At 46.3% G+C, this 16035-nt stretch overlaps 1 protein-coding gene across 3 annotated transcripts in view; it reads left to right on the top strand.

Annotated features, from left to right (window-relative positions):
• Window positions 1-16035, top strand: part of PRDM16 (PR/SET domain 16) — a 308987-nt gene that overhangs the window by 101194 nt on the left and 191758 nt on the right. For all 3 annotated transcript variants that reach the window (XM_071448934.1, XM_071448935.1, XM_071448933.1), the window contains exon 2: window positions 15015-15364. In XM_071448934.1, the coding sequence (XP_071305035.1) occupies window positions 15015-15364 (350 nt within the window). The remainder of the gene's footprint in view (window positions 1-15014; window positions 15365-16035) is intronic.

Below are 16035 nucleotides of genomic sequence, written 5' to 3'. Positions count from 1 at the left end.
CAGCTGTTTCTGATGACTTCTGAATTTAAAACCTGCAGTTATATCCATGTGTTGTCCTGGATTGCTGCAGCTCTGTCTTGAGGAACTGTGCCACTGGGGGAAATTCTGTTTTCTATGAATTGTCACGTTTGGGTTTGGGGTTTTTCTTCTCTAAACATTGTGCAGTGTTCAAAAGCTTGAAATTAGAAGCCATGTTCCAAGAAAACAATGAGTGCTCCTTGCCATCTTCACTGATATCTTCTTTCTAAGTGTCCCAAGAGCTCTGGGATCTGGGAGCCAGCAGTTCTCAGGGATCAATATTCTGGAGAGAGGATCCATTTCCTGTGAAATGTGGTTGCTCTCAGGATGAGAGGGAACAGCTTCAAGCTGTGCCACGGGAGGCTCAGCTTGGACATCAGGAGGAATTTCTCCATGGAAAAGGTGCTCAGGCCTTGGCAGGGGCTGCCCAGGGAGGTTTGGAGTGCCCATCCCTGGAGGTGTCCAAGGAAGGGCTGGAGGTGTCCAAGGAAGGGCTGGAGGTGGCACTCAGAGCTCTGGGCTGGGGACAAGGTGGGGATGGGTCACAGCTTGGACTCGATGGCCTTAGAGGTCTTTTCCAACCCCAGTGATTCTTGCTACTTGAAATTTTCAGGGAGAGAGAGGAGATGCCTTGAGGAACGAGCTTTGATCAGACCAACCGCGCTTCCCAGAATTTCCCAAACTGTCTCCGGTAAAGCGCTGTGGATTTAGGATGGAATTCCTGCAGCCTCCTCTGCTTGGAAGTTGCAGGAGGGATGTCAGGACCAGCAACACACAGCTGCTTTACCTTCTTATCCACCATCCCTCCCTCACTTCTCTCCCCTTTCCTTTTTTCCCCTCCTCAACAGCTCAGCGAGAACACCGCGAGACGATAATAATAAAAAAAAAACAAAACCAAAAAGAACCCGAAAAAAACCCAACAAAAAATTCCTTTCTTCCCCAGCCCCGTGGCTGTGCTCTCCTTGCCTGTGCTCGTGTCCCAGAGCCGTGCTCGGGTCAGCAGCGAGCTCACGCTTTTGTCAGCGTGATTAATAGCGCTGTGGATTGTCGTTAATTCACTGGCTAATGACTGCAACTCTGGCCGCTCCCGGAGTAATCGGGTGATGTATGTGGGGAGCGAGCACCTCATGGCAGAGGTGAAAATCATTTCGACAAGTCAAATATTGTCACAGGGAACAAATGGCTCTCCCTGTTAATAAAAATTAATGAATTTTTTTTTACCGCCGGCCCGCTAAATGAAGCCGTGGAGTGAAGGGAGCGGAGTGGAGGGGACAGGCTCGGCGGAATTAGAGCGCTTTATTCGGTGGTTAAAAGTGTAAACATCTTTATTACGGCGGTGATGGGATGTGGCAAGGGGTGGTGGGGCTTTTGTTTCTGCTCAGGAGGGGTTTGCTCGGATGCACCAAGGCTTTTCTGAAAGTTTTGGGGCTGTGTTTGCATCCAGAGGGAGAGGAGGCAGGAAACAAAGAGGTTTAGCGGAGAAAAAAATGAATATTTAATACTAAGAGGTGGTGGATCCCTGCCTTCATTCTCTCAAGGAGTGCCCTGGCTGCTCTCAGGCACAGATCTTTGGCAAAGCCACCTCTGAGCTTGCCCAGTGCTGGCTGGTTCTGCATTTCCATCAGTTCCAGCCAGGGTTCAGATAATTGTCCACACCCAGCCCAGCCAGGGACTGATCCAGTGGGAGAGGTTGGTCTGGTGCCTGGTGGGTTTGGAGACCAGCTGGGAGAGGAAGGGCTGGCACGGCAGAGGCAGCACCCCTGAAGAAGTCAGCAGAATTTTGGGATTCTCCATCCCAAACTGGTACCTCATTGCCTGTTAATTAGTGAGCTCTGGCTCAGAGGGAACCACAGGACAGTTTGGGTTGGTTTTGTGAGGATTTTTGGCTCTGACTGTGCTGATGAGAAGCGCTGGCTCCTGTCGGTGAGGTGATTTTTGAGGTGCAATCCCTGGAGCAGGTGGCTTGCTCACAGGATTGGGGTGCAGCCCACCAGCACCTCAGAATTCCAGGGAGATTGATGGGAACACTGCTGGAGTCCTTTGGGAATGGGTTTTGGGAACACTGCAGGTGTATGAGCTCCTCTCAGGGAGCTTGGATCACCTCCTGGCCTGCCTTAGCTGTAATTTTTATACTCTTGCCAGTCTGACTGATGAAAATTCTGGTATTGAGTAGAAAACAAGAGTTAAACAACCTTGCTCTGAGGCCTTGTTTGTATTATCAAACTTGCGAGGGAAATCTTCAAGCAATTCCACCAGTTAAAGTCAGGTATATGAAGAAAAATAACACTTGACCTGCAAGAGACCTTTAAGGTTCTCTGAGTTTCCACGGATTTGGCTGTGGAGGGAGCAGGAAAACAGAGGGATTAGAGAAGGGAAACACAGGGAAGCTTTGGACAAACAAACAAACAAACAAAAGCCCTCAGTGCACTCCTGGAGGGAATGCTGAAGTGCCCAGGCTCCTGTTGCAGCCAGGGCATGGAGAGATCCTGCAGCTTGATTTTTTTGGGAATGCTGGAGCTGTGCAGAGCTGCTCTGACAGAGGCTCTCTTGGTGAACACGAGGGGAAATATTTGTGCTGCTCAAAAATGCCTCACTTTTCACAGCTGGGTATAGGTGCTATCTTGGGAGATAAAGACTTTCATGTTTTTGGCTTGTGTTTCCTTCAATGAACTGATTTTCCTGTCTGCATTTAATTTTAATGTCAATATATTTGCTGGTGATCCATAAAGCAGGATGTCATCTTGGCGATTTTAATCCACTTTTTGTGGGTACGATTTTGTGGCTAGCAAAGTTTAGAAATGTGTTTAAAGCTCTGAACAGCAGCAAAAACTTCCTGCATAAAGGATTATTAATTGTCAGCTAATTGGGAGGGTGATGATCTCTAACTAAACACTAAGGCAAGGTGTTGATTTGTATTAATTGTTGAAGATCCCATTAGGGTGTTAACTCCTGTTTCCTGTAACAGTATTTTGGATATTGATGCATTTTTTTCCCCCCTTGAGGTGAATTGTCCTTTCCTGATGCTCTCAGCTCTGTGTGATAGGGATGGCAAATGAGGACTGGATTCCAAGCAGGACCAGTTTAGAGATGTATTAAAAAATACTGGATTTCCTAATTTATAATTATTCACTTTATTAGAGGCTGTGGGCATTTTATAAATGCAGGTCAACAAACAGCTCCTGCTGCAGCTTCTGCTTTCGAGGGATATTTTATGAGTGTACTTGAACACTTGGCATATATTTCATTGGAAAATCCACCCTATTTGTCAATGAGACAGACTAAATTAAAACTTGATTAGGCAATCCCAAATCTGGGTTAAGCGTTACTGTGTTTAAAACCAAATTCTTTGTGGGAGATAACAAATGAAGAGCCTTTTTTTTTTTTATTTTTGAAAAAAGACTTTGAAAACTTCAAATTTCAACTTTGTGGACTTTCACAGAAGTCACTGCTGTGTTCAAATTTGTAATAAGTGGATGAAAATACTTTTATAGAGATGAATATAATAAATAACACGAGCCAGAGCTGCTCCTCCTGCCTTGCCCTTAATCCCTCCTTTGCCAGAGCAGCTTTGGTGCATCTCTTTAACCATGTGACTGCTCCAAATCCAGGAGCTGAAGAGTTAAGGCACAAATAAAAATCTCAAGTTCAGACTGTCAGCTTAGATAGTGCTTAGCAATGGTCGAGGAAAAAAAAAGAAAAAAAAAAAAAGCCAGTTGTGATTTAGAAGAAAAACAGTGAGATTTGACCAATTCCATGGAATACCTTTCTTAGCCCCGGGGTGAGTGGAAGTGGTATATTAACCAAGGAATAGAGCAGAGGAGGAAAAAGGCCAAATCACATTTCTTTGAAACAAAGAGGCTTTTTACCAGGAACAAGCCTTGATAAAAATTACAGTGGCATCGCAAGTCATTTCAGCCGCTCTGCCTCGGGCCATATTAGAGCAGTGAGGAAATAGGGGATGCAGCAGCCCTGAAATACAAATACAGTAGTCCCAGGAGTGTTTTTAGTATAAATAATCCTTTTTTTGGAATAATGTGGTGGCTTTAAATAGGGCCAGGTGGTGGGTGCAACACCCAGGGTTGCTTTGGAGGGAGGAGAGGGAAATGAGAAGCTCTGCCTGGATGTGGGGAGTGCCCCAAACCCTCGTGGTTCCACTGCTTCCCAGGTTGTGACTGAACCAGAATCTGCTGGAACCAGATTAAAACGAGTGTGAACGGATCTGTCAGGCCAAGCCAGGAGGATATTGTGGTGTGGCTATGAAATGAGTAGGTCTAAAACAACTGTGGAGTCCTCTGGAACTGGGCAAAGTTCCTTTGGAGAGGATTCTCCCAGGAATCCCACCTGGACCAGGGTTTGTTCACAGTGCTGGGGAAGGATTTTATGGAGGGCCACTTCCCACTGCCGTTTGTTGAGCCTCCCATCTCTCCTGTCCTACATTTTGCAGACAAACTCTGGGAGCACTTTCTCTGTCAGAAGTGACTTGTAAACAGACTGCAGTGGGGAAAAGCAGGAGGATTAAACACACGCTCAGTTCTTTGTCAGGTTCTTGTTCCCAGAGAGAAAAGAGCCCTTGAGTGGCCAGGAGAAAAGTGCCCCAAACAGCAGCTCTGTGGAGGTGCTCCCAGTGCAAACATTTATTGAAATAAATCATTTATTCAGTGGGATGAGGGCAGGAGAAATGGAGAGATCGCTGCAAAAAACAGCGTTAATACCCCCAGTTGTTTCTTACTGTCATCACTGGGTTAAAATTCCATTTTTCATAGTAATTAAACATTTCTACAATTATCAGGACACTGGTAGCCAGAGGAAAGATGATTAGCCAAGGAAAGGAGTTCAGTTCTGGTCCCAAAATATCAGGAACCTCCTCAGCCCAGTGGTGGGAAATACCTGGGAGACTTCTGAATTTTCCTTATTTACATGGTCAAAATGTGGCAGGTGAAATGTGAATTGGCTGGATGGACACAACTGGATGGGTGCAGTCAGAGTCCCAAATATATTTTGGCTCGGTGGGCTCAGGGCAGGCTGGGATGTGTGGGGGCATAAAATGAAACCCAAAACGTAAAAAATGTAAAACCCCAGAGCATTACATGGGCTTTGGGAGTGAACCCATGAGGAGTGGGGAAAGCCATTTCCAGCTGATTTTTGAGCACAGTCCTTTGCTCCCAGCCCAGATTTAGTCGGAGGAGCTTTGTCCTCGTGGATCACAGTGAGGAAACCAGCCCAGCCCAAAGATCAAAGCTTGAGAGCCCTTTGTGTGTCCCGTGTGGGGCAGAGCTTGGGCAGCCCCATCTGTGCCAGGAGGGGTTTTCACCCAGAGCTTCACTTCCAGGTCTGGGAGAAACATTCCTGGGCCCAACTGAACTTTGAGGCTGCTGCAAAAATGCGTCTTTGAGCGAAAAACTCATTTGTTTGGTCAAAGCTCGGGGAGGACTCGGCTCAGTGACCCAGCAGGGTCTGAGCTAAAAGGCTGTGAGGTGGAATGGTTGGATTTGGTTTCGCTGATATTGTGAGTTGGAGCATTTGGGAAAGTCTTTGGCAACATCCCTGTGCATTCTGCTTGTGCTGTTTGTAATTAAAGAGTGTGTGAAATAAAGACTTGCAAAGAGTGAATTAAAAAAATAGGGCTGATCCTTAGAAAAGATAGAAAAAGTTTTACAGATTTTTTTGGCTTTAAAGTGGAGGGGTGGTAGTAGAAAAGAGCTTAAAATACAAACATAGAAATCTGGCAAATGTGGACAGAACTGAATTTAAAAAATATCTGTGTGGTGTTCTGAATATTGAGGAAAATACAGTTTGCAGAGTACAACCTTACTCAGGAGGGCAAAAAATAGGATGCAGGACATTTTCTCCCTGTTTTTGCAGAGCTCTGCTGTTTCTTCCCCGACATAAAACCGGCGAGCTTCCCTGGAATTTTTTCTTTTTGGCCAGGGCAAGGCAAATCCCACTTATCTGGTGGCATTAAAATGTGTGCCTGTGTGTGCCTGTGAAAATAGAGCCCTGCTTTTGACACCCACCTCACGGCTCCGTCCTGTGCCCTGCATTGATTCCCTGCTCCCCTTTCATTCCCCGCTCCGTGGGCACCGTCCCCTTCCATCCCTCCCTCCTCTCCTCCCGCGCCGTTTGCGCGCCTCCCGTCAGGAAGTGGAAATTGTTATCGATTAATATTAATATTTGGCTTGTTTGTGAAAATGCCTCTCCCCTCTCTGCTATTAATCTGCCCCGTTAATAATGCCAGGGACTCCTGTTCGGGACCCTGGGGAAGCCACAGTGAGCGGAATGACAATGAGACGGTGACAACAGCCCCAAAGGCTGCGCTTGGCAGAGCCGCGAATTCCAATGGCGAGGGCTCCTTTTGGAGGCTCACAAATGCTTTATTCTCGCTCCATGGCCTGACATCCAGCGCCGAGAGAAATCTCCAGCACGGGCTGGTAGTTTTTGGAAGGGCCAGCCCGAGTGCATTTCTTTATTTATTCTAACTAGGTAGCGTTTCTCCCAGCGGAGAATTTTCTCGCGCGCTCGTTTCCAAAGTTCCACTTTGCTGCGTTTTTCAGCGGGGTTGGAGCCTTTCTATAGATTTTCTAAAGGGGAGGGATTTTGGAGCAAAAATAAGCAAACCACTGCAAAGCAATGAGGATTTTTCTGCACTGAGTGGAGCTTTTCTCCAGGCTTTCCTCCCTTCCTTCCCTGAATTTTTTTGCTGTTGTGTTATTGCTCCCCAAATGTTTGTTACCACTCTGGTAATGCACTGTACATATCTCGTGACACTTCGCTGGAGCTTTTATCTCATAAATAGTTCAGAGACAGAAATCTCAAAGGCTGATATTTTTTCCAGCTCCTTTAATAGTAAGATAGCAGAGCTTTTTTTTTTGTTTTGGTTTGTTTTGGTTTTTTTTGCTTTAAAAACTTTATCTACCAACTTTATCTACTGCATCCAAATGTGGATCAAATCAATATTTGGACATAGCACAAATTGTAAAAATGTCAGCTTGAATTCAACTATAAAACAAAATTGTGGGTTCAGGGAGATCAGGTGAAGAGAAGTTACGGACAACAAACAGCAACAACGACATTCTCTGCAGAGTTTGATTCAAAAAGGATCTTATGTGGAAATATTTTTGATGCCTGCTTGAACCAGACTTTTACTGGAAATATAATACTGGCATTTAGAGCAGAGTAATTTGGACACTTTCCCTGCTGGTTTTACTAGAGGAAAATGGGTATTAAGGAACACACTGAAATACTGTTTCGAGCTTTATTCTTCATTTCTGCCAGCAGAAATCCCTTAATAAAAGAAAACACTTATTTTTTTTTTTGCTTAAAACCAAAGGTTCTTGAAATCCTTAATACCTGTTCTACTCACAGCCAAGTTCTGCAGCAACTGCTTTTGGAATGTTTATTGAAAAATGCACCCGATTAACTCCGCTCAGTCCTCATCTGCTCTCGCTGCTCCTTTCGGATCTGCTTTCTGTTTCCTTTTAATAAAAGGACTTGAAGCTGCCTCGAGAGGTGCAGTTCCAGCTAAGACAAAGCAGGGCATAAACATGAAACTTGAAAAATGAATATACAAAGTATGCACGGGACAGGGGCTGTGTTTCCAAGGGTTTAATTTTTATACGAGTCCTTCTTCCTTTTTCTCATCCTGCCTCCCTCTCCTGCCTCATCCCTCACTGTCTCTGCAGTTCTGAGTATTCTTCAGCAGAAAATTGGGTTTTTAATGCGTCCTGCAGCAGTTCTGCATCAGCCAGACCCAGGGAAATTCCGTGTATTTTGTCCTTAAACTCCAGCTGCAAAGATTTGGGCAGCACGGCCAGACTCAGCAGTACCTGGGGCAGGTTCCTGTGCTGGGAGTGCTCAGAGCTTGTTCCTGTCTGGAATCTTACACAGGGATGTGCTAAAACTTGTGGTTCCTCCAGATTTCATTTCCATGGCAGCTATAAATAAAAATTTCCATGTGTGGCCTGGCAAATGGGAGTGTTTGGGGCTGTCACTGGGGTACAGGGAGCTTGGCCAGCAGTTTGGTCCCTCAGGGGTGGCTTCCTGAGCACTCACCTCCAGAACCCTGTTTACCCCATAAGCACCTTCCTGCTTCTTGTGCACTCCCAAAATTCTGTGCTTTGTAGCGTGGAAGAGAAATCGAAATATTTCTGTCAAAGGAAATAGAAATATTTCTATGAAATTTTCTGTAAATCCGTTTCCCACATCAGTGCTTTGAGGGAAACAAGCTGAGAGTGGAGTTTGGGTATCTGCTGGAGCTGGGCTGGTGGGTTTGGTGTGGGATCAGCTCAGGTCTGACTGAGTACCCAACAATTTCAGTGTGGCAGGGTCTGAATTTTCCATGCACACCTATTTAGTGGAATTTAACTTGTCAGCTGGACAAAGCTGTGACCTGTGACTCGTTCTGTGCCACCATTCCAGCTTGAGCAGGGAAAGACCAGATCTCACCCACAGCCATTTTGGTTGTCCCTAATTCCTTTTGCTTGTGGCATTTTGGTTTTTCTCAGGTGTCAGGGAGCTCTGAGAAGCTCAGGATATGATAGATCTGAGGAAGAAAAAAAAGGATTATTCCACTGAGAAATAATCTGAGGTGCTTGCTGTGTCTGTGTCGTGTTAAAGATTCAGGAGGAATTCAGAGGGGTGGATACTAGAATTCCAAGCTGGGTATCTCTAGATATGCTCAGAAAAGTTGGCAAAACCACAGCAAGTCGAAGTAGAAAAATTAAGAAAAGGTTTGTGTGAGCAGCCCCATTTCTCAAAGGTAAAAACAGCCCCTGTGACATTCCCTTGGCACCCTGGCACAGGGGCAAAACCACTTCCCACTCGTGGCCACTTCCCTGCCTGGATATTTATTGCCCAAACCTTATTTCAACTGTAAAATTGGTGAGAATGAAGGGGTTTTTTGAGTGAACAACAGTGAAAAAAAAAAAAAAAAGACATTTCCCAATGGTCATTTAAAGCAGAATTTTGAATTTCCTCTGGCTCTGGCAGCAGCCAGAGGTGATGGGGACAGCTGTCAGAGCATCCTCTGCAGTCTGAGGAGCTGCTCAGGGGGGTCCTCATGCTTTGGGTGCTGCACGTGCTCATTTCAGATCAGCAAACATGGGAGATCCCAGTACAGCTTGGATGGAGGTGGAGGAGAAAGGGGGAAAGGTTTTTGCAATGAATGGGATGAAGAAATCGGGTGGTGGGCTCGAGAATCCTAAACAACTGATTGTTTGTGATCCTTTCCTTACAGCATTGTCATTAGTATTGTCCATGGATGAGGAAAAAGCCATTTTTTATGACCTTGAAGCATTCAGTGCTCCAACCCCATCCTCAATGGGAGAGGAATAATTCCTCTCATGACATTTTGCCACTAATTTGTATATTTTCTGGCAGAAGTATTTCACACCAACTTCCAGAGAGGGTGTTGCACAACCCAACCCACAAAGGCACATTTCTTTCATCACACAAGACTGAGGAAAAGTGTGCCTGGTGTTTGTAGCAGCCAGGAGTGAGATCCCCCTGGGAATCCAGGCTTTTCCCTGGCTGCAGCTTCAGGTTTGCACCCAGCAGGGAGAAAAGGCTGGGAAGGAAGGAGTGGATCCATGAGGAGGGCGAAAGTTTGGGGGAGAATTCTCATTTCTTCTCATTTCATGTGGGATTTTAAAGGACTTAGAGACTCCCAGTGCTCAGGAATGCCAGGACTGGATGCAGAGCTGGCTGACACCAGCAGTTCCCAGCACCTTGAGGAAAATCTGAATTTTTGTGCTGGTCCTGCCAGGCAGATGCAGCAGAGCAGGGCCTGGATTTGGGATTTCCTATTGTATTTCAGCTGTGGCCATCAGGTGGCAATCTGACCACTGGGATCATTCTGTGCTGGAGGCACTTTGGGGTGGGTTCTCCTTGGGCTTTCCAAGTTCCTTTGTGATTTAGGGCCGTGTTTGCCCAGTTCTGGGCTGTGCCTGCTGCCAGCCCCTGCCCTGTGCAGGGCGCAGAGGGATGGGAGAGGCTCCTGCAGAATTCCCAGGGGATTAAGGCAGGATGGAGGGCAGGAACTGCTCAGAATTCACCTGAATTCGGGTGAGATGAGCAGCACAGCACCCCGAGGTGATGAACCCTGGCAGCAGTAGCCAAGCACATCATTCATGGGAATATTTCCTTCTTGGTTGAGCAGGGCTGGGTTTGGATGATCTGATCCAGCTCCTCTGGCCTACAAAAGGGGTCAGAAAAATCAGTTCATTTTTGGCCTGAGTCCATAGAAATGGAGACAAAATCCTGTCACCCCAGAGTCAGAAATGTAGGTGGTTTTGTTTACTGGAGGTGTGAAATAAAAAGAATCATGGAATCAGGGAATTCCTTGGCTTGGAGTGACCTTAAAAATTATCCAATCCCATCTCCACTGTGGTGAGGAGCTCCCACTAGACCAGGCTGCTCAGTGCCCCTCAAAGTGCTCAAATTTTACCTGCCTTCCTCACCAGCCATGACATCAGGAATGGTTTGGTTTGGTTTGGTTTGGTTTGGTTTGGTTTGGATGGATTGGTTTGTTTTCTTCCCATGGGGAATGTTTCTAAAGGGAAATCACAGAGCAGCAGCCTCAGATCATCCAAGGACCTGGAAAGGTGGTGGTGACGTCACTCTATGGGCTGGAAAATATGTTTGAGGTCACTCCACTTCTCTTTCTGTAGAGCCAGAAAATGAAAACAAATTCCAGGGAAGTCCTGGCCTAATGAATATTTTCATAGTAATAATAATAATAATAATAATAATAATAATAATAATAATAATACCACTTAACAAGCAGTCCTAGACAGCACTGCGGTTTTAATACTCACATATGATTTTAAACTCAGCTAGGAATGAGCTGCAAAGTTTGGATAATGATGAAAAAAACCCTTCCAACACCCAGGTAATCCCTAAGGGAAAAGCACCTGTTGGGCTGTGCCCGTGTGGTTCCATTCTTAGCCACAAAGTCAAAGTTCTCTGTGAATATTTGTATTTTCTACTCTTCTGCTTGGATATTTCCTTTGGGCCCGAGGCTCCAGGTTCTGAGGCAAAGTGTGAGTTCAGAGGGTGCCTGGCATTCTCCTCCTTGCCTAGAAAATAAAAATACCTGGGTCTCACACAAATGTTGAATTATCCAGGTCAGTGAAACTCAAGATTGTGCCGGTGATCAGGCACTGCAATTACTTCTTGGGATGTTCTTTAAATGCTCCCAATGAAGGAGTCAAAGAAGCTCTTTGCAATCTGTGAGTGTAAAAAACTCTCAATCATTTCAGATAATTGGGTATTTCCACAGCAGAATCAGATATCTAACAGCAACAACAATAATTAAAGCAGGAATAACGACAATAATGATAACAAAAACAACAATAAACATATTAAACCCCAAACACAACAAACCCACCCCAAAACCCTAACTCATTATTTCCCCTACCACCATTTCCTTTACCATCAGCCTTGCTTTTGCTTTCATTACAGCTGCTAAATAGATTATTCATGAGGTCTCTCAGCACCACTAAACCATCCCTCTCTTTGTTGCCAGCCCCTCATTGGTGTCACACGGATTTTCAGCGTCTGCCCATATCTGATTATCTGTGGAAACAACCTTTCAATGAGCCTTTTTATCCACTCCTTTCGCCGGGGAGCTTTCAGGGACTAATTTTAGTTTCATGACAATAACAATAAGGTCAAGTTGTATTTCTGTGCTGCTTTTCACCCAGGCAGACATTCCAGAGGGGCAGATGTGGCACAGAGTGGTTGTCACTGTTTGTCACCGCGGAGCGGCCGCGTCCGGCTCTCCAGGGCCGAGTTGGGATGGAGCTCAGGAGAGCTGGGGGTTGTTCCTGGAAAATCAGATCTTCTCTGCTCTTTTTTTAAAAAATTTTGAATGTGTTTTTTAACTTTACCAATTGTGGAATATTTGGGGTAAAGCTGAGAGGAGCCCCGCAGGGATGAAGGGGTTCAGTGGGGACAATCCAGAAAATTCTGCGGAATAATCCAAAACTGAACCCCAGCTGTTTGATTTGTCCCAAATCCCTGGAATAAACACAACCTGTGGAGGACATCATCTCCCTCACCCGTGGGGCTCAGCCTGGAGAAAAGGAGGCTCAGGAGGGACCTTTTTTCCTCCATAGTTCCAAGGCAGGAGGGTGCAGCCAGGTGGGGTTGGGCTCTGCTCCCAGGGAACAGGGGCAGGACAAGGGGAAATGGCCTCAGGCTGGACATCAGCAGGAATTTCCCCATGGAAAGGGTGCTCAGGCCTTGGCAGGGGCTGCCCAGGGAGGCTTGGAGTGCCCATCCCTGGAGGTGTCCAAGGAAAGACCAGAGGTGGCTCTCAGTGCCCTGGGCTGCTCACAAGGTGGGATCAGTCACAGCTTGGACCGGATGATCCTGGAGGTCCTTTCCAACCTCAGTGATTCTGGGATTCTGTGAAATCCACCTGGCAGTGCACAAAAAAAGGGCCCGGTTTGGGCACAGCGTGGATTTTCCCTGGCTGTTGATCAGTGCTGGGTACAATTTGTTGAGCTCAGCGCTGGGTTGTGCTGAGGAACTCGACGTTCCCACATCTGAACACCAATCTGGGATTCAGCTCCCACAGATGCCACCTGGAATCTCTGGTATCAGACCTATGGTGACCTGAAATTGTTGTTTCCTTGTCATTTCGTGCCTCTTGCCAGTCCCTGGTCATTTAACAACTGAAAAAACACATTTACCTGTCTTTTGGTGATTCCTCTTGAAATATGAGGTCAGTCAGAGGAAGGATCAGCTTCACTGTTAATTAAAATTTAATCAGAACTGCCCTGCTTGTCCCATGGAATAAATTAAATTAACCATGTTCAGTAGTAAGGTATCTTTATACTTTACTTGTATCCTCTGGAAATTTTCACAGGTTGTGCTCCAATAAACCCAGTTTTGCTCTTCAACTCAGTTGGAATTCCTGTTCCTTAAGTGCAAAAGAGGCTAATCATAGAGCAGAAAATAATTTGACTTGCTAATACTGGGTGAGAAAACATTTACTGCAACCACAAATATTTTCAGGATGATGGAGTATCTCATGTTCATGAAAGCTTGGTTCTGGTGACATGTTTGAGTAGGGAGGGCTGCACTTTCTAGCAGAGGAAACCCATGTCAGCTGCAGCAGGCAGCTCCCTGTTCTCCTCCAAAAACTGGAGCAAAAAAAAAAAAAAAAAAATGTTGGCAGAGGAATCAAAATCCTCCTCTTTAAGTCGAGTTTACCACCAGGTTTCTTAGGCATGAACTCCGGAAAAATCTTTATTAGGCATAAAAAAACAAAAAAAAAAAAAAAAAAAAGAAAGAAATAGAGGGGGAGATGTGTCTTGCAGACAGAAGGTGCATTCTGAGTTTAGCAAAGTGATGAATTATAAATACCTCCAGTGGAGCCGTGCTTTTCCAGCTATTCTTCTGATGGCTCCAAGCTGGGACCTCAGTGAAAAATGTCATTTTGGTGGGTGACAAATCCGCCCCTGGTGCCGTCAGTGGCCAGGCACTGGCTGTGCCCCACGGGAGCCCCCACAAAGCGGCGGTTGTTGGGTTTGTGGGGTTTGTTATCGTGGTGGGAGCTGCTGAGCACGCCCTGCTGCCTCGTGGCTGCTGCAGACAGGGCAAACCTGCTCCCCAAATACTCCAGCTCCTTCGGTTGGGTGACAAATTGGGTTTTTCTTTCCCCCCCTTTCATGTTTTTCTCCCCCACCACCGGTTTTTTGCTTTTTTGGATGAGAAAGCTCTGTTTTCATTAAAGCTCTGTTTTCGTTACGTGAATGGCCTTGCTTAGAAATTGATTCCCCTTGGAAAAATCCCCAAACTTTGCCTCCCTCTGTATACCCAGGGTTTTCATTTCATGGCAAGGGGGGATTGGCTTTGGAGTGACAGAGAATAAGGCTGGATTAGAGATCAGCAAGGAGGAAGGTATTGATCACTTCCAGGTGTCTCTGAAAATAAGGATAATTTTCCTCTAGGAATATGCCAAATTAATTATTTGTAGGCTGAAATGTGAAAGATGAATCCTGGCACAGGGTGTCCAGAGAAGCTGTGGATGCCCCTGGATCCCTGGCAGTGCCCAAGGCCAGGTTGGACAGGGCTTGGAGCAGCCTGGGACAGTGGAAGGTGTCCCTGCCATGGCAGGGGGTGGCACTGGATGGTTTTAAGGTCCCTTCCAAGCAGAACCACTCCAGGATTCAGTGATTACAAGGCAGGGATGCTCTGTTACACCTGCAGGGGGGCATGGCTGAGCTGTAGCCTGGAGCTCACAGCTGCTGGTGTGGGACACACTGAGCAGGAACCCCAAACACCAGGCAAACACTTCTTGCCAAACTTGGATTTTACCCTAATTTACTTTTGGTTTTTCATTTCAGAGCAAGGGGGAATTGGCTTCAAAGTGATAGAGAATAAGGCTGGATTAGAGATTAGCAAGGAATTCTTCCCTGGGAGGGTGGAGAGGGTGTCCAGGGGTGCCCAGAGCAGCTGTGGTCCCTGGAAGTGTCCAAGGCCTATCTTTTGATGATTCCTCTTTTAAATTTTTACACTTCTTTTACAAAATACACTGAGCCAGTTAAAGCAAGAAGTGGCCAAAGAGAACCTCAACCACCTCTTCTGTGTTTTTTTCCCCCTTCTTTCCAAAACTGAGGTTTTGGGATCTATGGGATCAGGGGTCCTCTGCTGTTTGCAGGGATTTTTTTTCCCCAAAACTGAGGTTTTGGGATCTATGGAATCAGGGGTCCTCTGCTGTTTGCAGGGATTTTTTTCCCCAAAACTGAGGTTTTGGAAAGAAGGGGGGAAAAAACTCTGCAAAGAGCAGAGGACCCCTGATCCCACAGAACCCATCAGGCTGCAATGAGCCCCACCCCATGGTGATCAGCCCCTTGCCTCAGCTCCACCCGAGCTCCTCAAGGGAGATTTTTTTATTCTTTAGAAGAATTTGAGCTCGGCTTAGCCAAACTTTGAACCAATGTTCACGTGAGTATCTCAGTGTGTTTTGTTCTGCTGTTTCCCCCTTTTAGGTGACAGCGAGATTGTAAATAATATGTACGAGACCGACCCCGATCTCCTTGCTGGAGAAAGCGCAGAGGAGGAAACTGAGGACAGTATAATGTCCCCCATCCCTGTGGGACCTCCGTCACCCTTCCCCACCAGTGAGGACTTCACTCCCAAGGAGGGCTCACCCTATGAAGCTCCCGTCTACATTCCTGATGACATTCCAATCCCACCAGATTTTGAACTCAGAGAATCTTCGATCCCAGGGGCAGGGCTAGGGATTTGGGCCAAAAAGAAGATTGAAGTTGGGGAAAGATTTGGACCCTATATGGCAGTACAGAGGAGCACATTAAAGGAAACAAACTTTGGATGGGAGGTAAGCGTGTGGAACGTGGGCGCCACGTTCCTTTGTCTTCTCTGCCAAGTGTTCCCGGAGCTGGACTGGGGACAGAGGTGGTGACTTTGCTGATGCCGCGTTTCCCCGAGTTTCCCCACCCCCATCACCTGAAGGATTTAAAAATCAGCAGAAATCCCTTTTAAGTTCACTTCTTGGGCCACAAAAGCTGCTCGAGCACCGTTTTGGAAGCCCGGTTTTGAACGGTGTCGGGTCACTTCATCAAGTGCTTGTCATTTCCAAATTGTGTTCGGGAGTTGTCGCGCGGAGGGAATGGGATTAATCCCATGTTTGGTGGTTGGGGGTGTTACCTTTGACTCCCAGCCCGTGTCAGCACTGCAGGCATTATTAACTGGGCAGGGAAAAATAGCATGTACCCATTAACTGCCCCCATGTTCTCGAGTTCTTGTGCTGCTAGGCAAAGATGGAGAAATGTGAAAGTCATTTTGTTCCCCAAGAGCTGAACCAAACCCAGCCTTCAGCAGGAAAAAATGCTCTGTCCCACGGCTCCCATCTTATCTTTCTCCTTGCTTTTCTGGGCTTGTCCCAGAAATCATCTTAGCTCTTATACTCTTGATTAGAAAACATCTAGATCCGTAATTATCCTTGAATATTCATTAACTGTGAAGTGAATCCTGGGATTTCTGCTCTGG

Source organism: Agelaius tricolor, unplaced genomic scaffold, assembly GCF_023055355.1.
Source record: "Agelaius tricolor isolate 1412-34295 unplaced genomic scaffold, bAgeTri1.0.p SCAF_28, whole genome shotgun sequence".
In the NCBI taxonomy this organism is placed as follows: domain Eukaryota; kingdom Metazoa; phylum Chordata; class Aves; order Passeriformes; family Icteridae; genus Agelaius; species Agelaius tricolor.
This window is presented reverse-complemented; position numbering and strand designations above follow the sequence as displayed.